This window comes from Pinus tabuliformis, chromosome 3_2 (assembly GCF_031772625.1).
Source record: "Pinus tabuliformis cultivar Carrire ecotype Pingquan chromosome 3_2, CPIR1, whole genome shotgun sequence".
Lineage (NCBI taxonomy): Eukaryota > Viridiplantae > Streptophyta > Pinopsida > Pinales > Pinaceae > Pinus > Pinus tabuliformis.
The window spans coordinates 1,022,527,442-1,022,536,211 of NC_142302.1; the positions used below are offsets into that span (position 1 = coordinate 1,022,527,442).

Below are 8,770 nucleotides of genomic sequence, written 5' to 3' on the forward strand. Positions count from 1 at the left end.
TGCTATCACAGGTGGTAAACACTTCTTCTGCAGAGAGGTGTTGGAGCCCTTATTCTTTCATCCACAGTGTTAAAAGGAACAGGTTGAGTTTAAACTGGGCAGAGAGCTTGGTTTATGTTCATTACAACTTGCGATTGTTGTCCCATTACTGTGAAGATGCAAAGTCTAATAAAGACTTGTTAATTTGGGACAAGAATCCAGAGGAGCCCAATTTGGAGGATGGAGTGTTGCGATTAGAGCAATTAGAGGATGCTCTCATCCAGGTATGTCCATTGTGGTATGAATTTTCCAATTTTTCCTTATAAAGCATTTCTCTAATTCATGTTTTTAATTTTTTTGTTAACTAGTGTTTTTTTTTGCATGAATTTTTTGAGCGATTCCAGGATGATGATGATCGTGTTGATATGCCACCCCCACCCCCATCTGATCCCTTGGTTCCTAGGTTCCATGGTTCAACACCAACAGCAGGGGGTTCTTCTTCATTAGTTTCAGTGCCACAACTTCCACAGGCACCATCTTCTTCATTGCCACCATGTGGAGGCCCGCCGCCACGTTCTCTTCGTGGTGGAAGGAGGAGAGATTAGTAGATATATTCACAATCTACTACTTTTTGTCATAGATTACTCATTAGACTTGTAGACTTGTGAATTTGAATTTTGAACCTTTTTTGTCTTGGCGGTGACCAAGTGACATATTTTGTATTCATTATTATTTGAATTTTGGACATGACAAATGTTGATAGTTGCTCACTTGCTAGATAAATCGTAATATGCTCTATGTTTTATGTTTTATAATATGCTTAAATGTTTTATGTTTTATAATATGCTTAAAAATTTGATGTATGTTTGTAATAGCTAGAATATAGATGATTGTTGTACATACTAGTAACTACAATGGAATCATGGATGCCATATCTATCTTGATTTATGCAAAAATATGCATGTTTTCATGTCTTCTATAATTAATTTGGTATTTGGGATGTTTGTTTTGAGTATAAATGCAAAAAAATAAAAAAATAAAAATATATATATATATAGCAGACGCTTCCGCGGACACTTCGCTTCCTAGATTTTTGGAAAATGACGCTTCCGCGTCCCCCCTTCCAAAAAACGTCCCCACTTCGTCCCCGCATCATGCAACATTGAGTGGGAGTGGCTCAAAGACGAAGGAGGAGGAGGAAAACTTAGCGCTGGCATCGAAGGGACAGCAGAAGCCGAAGCGAAAGAAGGACATTTCAAAGGTGAGATGTTTCAGTTGTGGCGAGTTGGGCCACTATGCATCCTAGTGTCTTTTGAAGAAAAAGGACAAGGATGAGAAGCATGATCCTAAGAATACTTCAGTAAAGATTAACGAGGATGAGTTTGCCATGAGTGCCCACGCATCTCCAGGAGGGAGATGGAGCGATATTGAGCTATAGTCGGGAGGACTACATGTGGGAAAGATCCTTGAGGAGTCCACCTCTTGGATCGATTCCTTGCTATAGGAGTCCCATCTGTTATGATCATCTGTTTGAAGGTGGGCCTCCCAAACCCGAAGGTATGGCTTTTCATTGTGTGGTTGGGTAATTTTGGTTACTTATCATGGACACTTTTGGGCATGGATTAGTGGGGGGATTCGGCAAAAAGAGTGGGCTAGGTCTATGCTCTTGTCTCCTATGCCTGATTTGATGGTTAACCTTGTATCCTAGTCCCGTGGGATCTCCTTTACTGGCTACTAGCTTTAGGGCTAGCACTATATGGGAAATCCTGATCTTGGTTGTGTGGTCCCGCTTCTCGACACCATACACATCACTCCCCTCCACTCATTTTAACCCCATTCATCACTTTTCCCATCTGGTTCCACAAGGAGCTAGCTTCCCCCTCCCATTGTCCACACTCTAGGTCGAGCCTGGAACGATGCCCTGGAGGTTGATGCAGCTAAAAGAAAAGGAAAAAGCACAATTTGGCCACTCTCAACTGGAAATGTACCTTAAAATGCAAAAGATGGTTGAGACATACACATTTAGCACATGGGAAAAAGCTAAACATGAGCTCTACCCCTATCATTATGGCCGTCACCCTGGTTCCTAGGTTCCCTCATATTGGCCCCTTTTATCATTAAGGAACCCATGATTGTCCCAACCCCTGGTGGGAAATGAACTGCCCCACCTTAAGGGGGTAATCACTGCTATATCCTACACATCATGCTCTCATCCCCTGGAGCCCCGAGCAGTTATGAAGAAAAATCAATCAAAGGCAAAAGGCATATGAAGAAGGGTGGAAAAACAAAGGTCAGGGTAACTCATGTACCACGATTGCTCCCTCCTACATTCATATACCCAAATGTGGGCTTCCCCTATTGTAGCTACCCATGTACTATGGCATGTGGCATGGTGCCTTCCCCTGATGCCCCATTCCATTCCACCATTATATCACATGCCACCTACCGCTTGTTAGATGTACCATGGGCATGTCACCCCCTTTAAAGGTAGAAACCACTTAATAGGGTCCTTGGTTAACCCCCTTATTGAACTTGGAGACACCTGTACATGCTAAAGCCCACTATGGAAGGGCATGCCACTATTAAGTGCCCATTTGATTCTGTGATTTGTAACCTCTTTTACTCGATTACTCTAATGATTTGTTGTACTGGAAGACAAGGAGACGCATTGGATCTTATACAAGATTGCAGGTGGGTCTCCATTTGAGGTTTGGTCTCCCTATATGGGGTCCAAGCCCTCCAGAGGGTCACATTGGCACTTGTAGGGTGAGCGTTGAGAGCCATGGGCCTCCACCGTAGCAGAGAGCAGATTACCACTTCATGGATCCATCAACACCATTCATTGATTGCTCGTGTTCCAACTTTTGGATGAGGATGATGCACCTGGACCACCATGCCCAGTCAACTTCACACTTGCACCACACACTTGGCAAATGTTCCAGGTCCCAGATGAGGATGTGTCTCACCATGGGAGACGGAGGGAGGTCTTATGTCATCATTCTAGCCCTACAGATGGTATCGATCCACTTGGAAACCCATGAGGATGTCATTGTGCCCCCACACCCACTTGGGGACACCACATTTGAGTTGCTTGGATATCAAGGGGCCACCCCCTTGATCACTATGTTTGGAGCCTATTTTCTCACCTTGACACACTTTGGACTCCACTAGGCCTCTCCAAGGACCCAACAACTCATTGTATCTACTATTTTTTCCTCTTTAGAGGCTTATCTGTGTTATGAAGCTATCTTGGTGAGCTTGTCACCAAGTCATGTCATTATTGTACATTATTTTATTATTAAAGGGGCATTATTAGGCTAATAGGCTATTTGAACCCGCTTATGGATTATATAAATAGATGAGAGGCTCATTCATTTCTCTCATCACATTTTTGGATTGGACTATCTCTTCTTGAGAATTTCGGCTAGCCTCTTTGATGGATCTAATGCATTTCGATGTTTGGAAAAGATTAATTTCTTGTCTTGGAGCTTCGATTTCTTTGCATCTTGATGATTGGAATAATTTCACTATACTTCTGAGTACCTTTTCATGCTTATTTGTAATTTTTGTCTCATTAAATTGTATATGGAATATTTTCATTCATGAAGCTGGTTTAGCTGGTCTTTATCTCATGTGAAGTTGTTGGGCTTGTCTTTGTGAGGGAATTTTCATATGATAAGAGAGGCATATTAATCTGACCAAAGTCACCAAGGGCTTGCACCTGGCTTCATGCACACTCATTCCAGGGGATATGAACCCAAGCCTTCACATTAATTCAAACACAGTTACCTATTGCTTGCCACTATACAACACTCCTGTGAGCTATACCCATCCTACCTAGGTTAGGTTAGCCACTAAATCACATTCCTGCGGGCTATACTCGTCCTACTTAAATTACTTGGTCTAAATGAGGCACATGAGCTTGTGCTCTGATGGCAAAAGGAGAATTCATTATGTAGTGACAACTATGCTCTTGCTGCAATACCTATGCACCAACTATCAGCTATCGAACACTGTTGTAAATGTACCTATCGGTGCTTTACCTACTGGTATTAAGCCACAAATAAATACTGACTATGTAATAAAAAGGCTACTTGGTCTAGGGACTATCAGTAAGGGCCAGGGCCAGCTCAAAAAGTCCAGAGTTGGTATTGGGTCCATAGCTCACTGTTAAAATTTTCAGGCATTATAATCATATAAATGTCAAAACTAAGCCCATTCATCAATCCCATAAAGCAAACATGCTTTTAAACTTAGCAAAAGTCTACTGCTGATTCTAGTAATATGCATTACAAAGCAGAAGGTTCAGGGAACATGCCGGCGTCTGATTGGGTGAAAGCACAAATACGTAGTAAAGAAGAGCTGCCCACAGTCCGAACAGAAGAATGGAGGTTATCCATTCACTCCCATTTCCATTTTTGTTGATATTGAGATCGTCAGAACCACTTCGGCATACACTCAGAGGTTGTTTCCGCCCTGTGGTGAGAGCAGTCAGAGGATGAGACCTGAAACTTCTCTGGACTGGAAGGCAATGATTGAAGGCCAAGGTGAATGCGCTTGAAGAATATTTGTGTAGAAGAAGTTTATTACAATACGAAATTGCAGATTTGGAGTGGATACGCCCAAATTGATTACTGATAGCTGATATGGGCTTTGAGGGCAGGCAGCGAGATGTTATGGATTCCATTGGAGAAGGGCTTCAGTAATACCATCATACGACTGGATTACTTGGGTTCATCTTGCACGCACACACGCACAGGTGACTAATGAAGATAAGCTGCAGAGTCCCCAAAGCTTATCACGACGTTGGCAAGTTCAAATCCATCGACTTGAGCTAATCACATAAAATCCAAAAATGTTAAAGATATAGGAGGATTTGCTACTAAATTGTTAATCCCTCCATGTAACTGCCAACGGTTTTAAATAAATAAACACTCACTTCAAGAGATGTTTTATTGTGATATTGAATATATTTTAATCATATTAAAATTAATAGGTTATTGTTAATGTTTTTTTATATTTAATTCATTTTATATTATGGATATTGGCTTGAATTTTCATAAATGAGAAATATCATATATCTCAATAAATTTATTAGAGATATTGCTTACAAATCTACGATTTATTTAGTTGAAATAGCTAATATTATATTGTATTAATGGAGAAATAGTTATATGGTTGTAATGTAACTCTTTAAGTTATGATTAGTTCCTAGGTTGTAGGAGTTTGTTCTCGCCCCCCTATTCTTTTGAGATGTATTTATTGTCTCATCTTTGATTAATTGAATATGAGAGTGTACGCTCCAGTTTGTGCAGTGTCCAGGTGCAGCTTGCTCACTTGTAAGCTGCTAGTTAATTTGATTCATGTTTTTCTTTCCAGTTTTCTAACATGGTATTAGAGCTCAGATTTGGTGAGCCTGATTTACTTGCAGAGCCTTATTGGTTACATTAGAGCCCTAGTGGCTACAGACCCTTCATGGCTACAATGCCCCAGTGGCAACATAGGAGCCTCAGTGCTCACATTTTTGGAGTCTAGGTGGTCAGGAGTGACGTACCTTACTCATAGGAGAAATTTATTTTCTCACAAGTCTCAACATATCTCCAACTGAGCACAAAGCGGTCATCACGCTTTTCGGCCTGACAGAAGCGATGATCATCGTGGATCTCAGGGTCAAACCCACGATGATCGACCTCTCCTTAGAGGGATTTTAAATCATCGTTGTTTTTCAATCTAAAAGAGTGATGGCATGTTTTTTATGGTTCTAAGCTTTAGATCGGGTAGTTTGGTGGTGGATTTGAGTTGCAGACACAGAGATCATGGTAGATTTGTGGCAGATTGACAGTTTGGTGGCAGAACTGCAAACGATTCAGAGGTTCTGGTATGTTTTGAGATTATTCTTTTGTAGCTTGTAATTGTTCACTTGTTGAGAATCAACTGTAGATCGAGGGATTGGGATTTTGATCAGTTGAAAATGAACAATTTTACAAAAGCTTATCTCAACGAGTCTAATAAACTCGATGGGACCAATTATACCAATTGGAAATTCAAGCTACAAACGTTGCTTGAGGGATCGAGCGCTTAGTCAGTCGTTAGTGGCGATGAGCAAAAGCAGAGCATGGCAACAAGCAGCCTGGCAACACTAATGCAAAATTGGGATAAAAGGGAGAATAAGGCAAAAGTCTTATTGAAGATGTCTGTTAAAGACAATATTATCCCGCATATCAGAGATTGTAAATTGTCCAGTGACATATGGACTACACTCAAGAACCTCTACCAGACACAGAATACCAATCACATCTTGTCGCTCAAAGGCAAGTTGTTTTCCATGAGGATGGAGGAGAATGAATCTGTTGTCGGATTCATCGCACGGGTCAAGGACCAGAAGGACAGATTGGGAAACATCGGGGAGAAGGAGTTTGATTATATCTTGTCACAACTACATTGAACAAGATGATGGATGAATATCATATGTTCATCACAAGCTTGTCCGCAAGGAAGGAAACCCCTGCATTTGAAGAGCTAACAGGAATATTGATACAGGAAGAAGAGCAGTGGAAAAATTTGAGACCATACAAAGGGAAACAACCACAGGGACAGAAAGGTGGTGGCATTTTTCAGAAGAGACCATTTAGATGTATGTCTCCAAATAAATCTGTCATTAAATGCTTTTACTGTGGGAAAACTGGTCATTTAGTGTTATGAAACCAGCTCACAAAAAGATAGAAAAGATAGATAAACACCTTCAAAATAAGCCTCTTCGAGGGGGAAACCTCCTTTACATTACACAAATGAACAATTCTTCGATGATTACAAATTACAAGACCTCATTTCTATATATAGGAGTCTAAGGGGTCATAATATAATCATAGCCAACATAACAATAATAATGTAAGGGTACAATAATAACAATAGTGGACTTCTATGGGGCACAACAATATAATAAGGGGGTTGTACTAATAAAAATAAGGGGTTACACTAGTAGTATAGGGACCTAACATGCCCCTCTCCTTCAAAATGTGTTGTCCTCAATGCTTGAGTAGCCTTCATGCTTCTGTATAAAATTCTTGTCCTCCCATGTGGAATCTTCAGCAGGTAAGTTCTTCCACTTGATGAGATACTCTGAAATTGATTGATTTCGTAGCTATCGGGTTCTTGTTTCTGTGACTGCTCCAGGTTCCAATATGATTTTTCCTTCCTTGTCAAGTTCTGGCAATATTGTTTGAACTGGGATCTTCTGCAACTTTTGAATGAGTGGCCACACTTCTTCATCCTTCTTCCATTCATCCCTTGCTTCATTTATCCAATCTAGTTGGATAATAGAAATAGCACAAAACAATGCTTCCACATCCTCATCCTTTCTTGAGAGTGCATCTGCAACAACATTTTGCTTCCCTTTTTGTAGATGATTTCAAAGTCATAACCCAACATATTTTTGACCCATTTTTTCTGTTCTTCTAAAGATAATCTTTGTTCTAAAAAGTATTTAAGACTATCATGATCCATTTTTACCTTGAAGTGTCTTCCCATTAGGTAAGGTCGTTATTTCTTAAGTGCATGTAGTATTGCCAACATTTCATTCTCATAAATAGCTTGCTTGAGATGTAGCCGTAAAAATACCCAATCACCTACATCAAAACTTCTTTCACTGCGATGTTGATCTGCCTATTGTTTCATTCAATTCTGCACCAAAGTGGCATTATCCTTTAAAAGTTGGAGAACTTGTTATTGATGCTCGATGTGATCTTTCATTGATTGAATATTTTTATTCTTGATATGTCCTTCTATATTGAGAGTTTGAGGAGTGGTAATTTCTTCCAATGCATTACAAGATATGGTCGGATTCATTTCTTGATGCTCGATGTGATCTTTCACTTTTTGAACATTTTTCTTCTTGATATGTCCTTCTATCTTGATAGTTTGACGAATGGTAATTTATGTCAATGCATGACAAGATATGGTCAGATTCATTTCTTGATGCGCGATGTGATCTTTCACTTCTTGAACATTTTCCTTCTTGATATGTCCTTCTGTCTTGAGAGTTTGAGGAGTGGTAATTTTTGCCAATGCTTTACAAGATATGGTTGGATTCATTTCTTCTTTTGATCCAGGTGGATATTGGTGGCCACCTGCCAAGTCCACCTGGACCCCCACCATTGTCTTTCTCAGCATTTTCAGTTTCCTTAATTGTAGCACAACTTACTATTTTTAGCAGTTTTTCGGGTCCTGAACTTCCGGAGCCGTTTTGAGGCCCTAAACGACGTTTTTTGGGGCCCTAAACGATAGTGATCGGATATATCTTTCTAATGAGCTATTGTACGCGTCAAACGGAGATCATATGCCAAAGTTACGACCCCGGGAAGTTGATGTACCAACTTACCCCCAAACGGGGCCCACAGTTTGGCGTTTCATCTCCTAGGGTTAGGTTTTGGAATGATAAGGGTTTTTCCATTGTTTCTCAACAATAAATAGGCCTTCGAGCCTCCTTGTAACACAGTTCAGAGGCATGTAGCCATCACATCTCTTCTCAGAGATAAGCTACCATCGCCCTAGCTAGTTTATTTCCAGTTCTGTTTGTAAGCATATTTTAGTATTTTCCATTAATGAAATGAAGTATTATTTCCGCTGCATCTTTGTGTATATGGTTATCTCTGTAATTTGTTGCGTTCCTGTTTAAATCCGGATCAGTGGTATCAGAGCGGTCTGCTTTTTCTCTGTTTTTCTTTGCATGTCCCCAACAAGGTCGGGATATAAGGAGTTAGGGCTTGAACTGGTTGAACCTTTGCAAGACCAG

General features: G+C 40.4%; 1 protein-coding gene across 1 annotated transcript in view; it reads right to left on the reverse strand.

Moving 5' to 3' along the window:
- LOC149184062 (uncharacterized) overlaps positions 1-4,853 on the reverse strand; it is a 171,656-nt gene extending 166,803 nt beyond the window's left edge. Inside the window, exon 1 of the mRNA XM_089418829.1 lies at positions 4,298-4,853. Coding sequence (XP_089274955.1) covers positions 4,298-4,666 — 369 coding nt within the window. The 5' untranslated portion in view covers positions 4,667-4,853. The remainder of the gene's footprint in view (positions 1-4,297) is intronic.
- Positions 4,854-8,770: the final 3,917 nt, after the last annotated feature.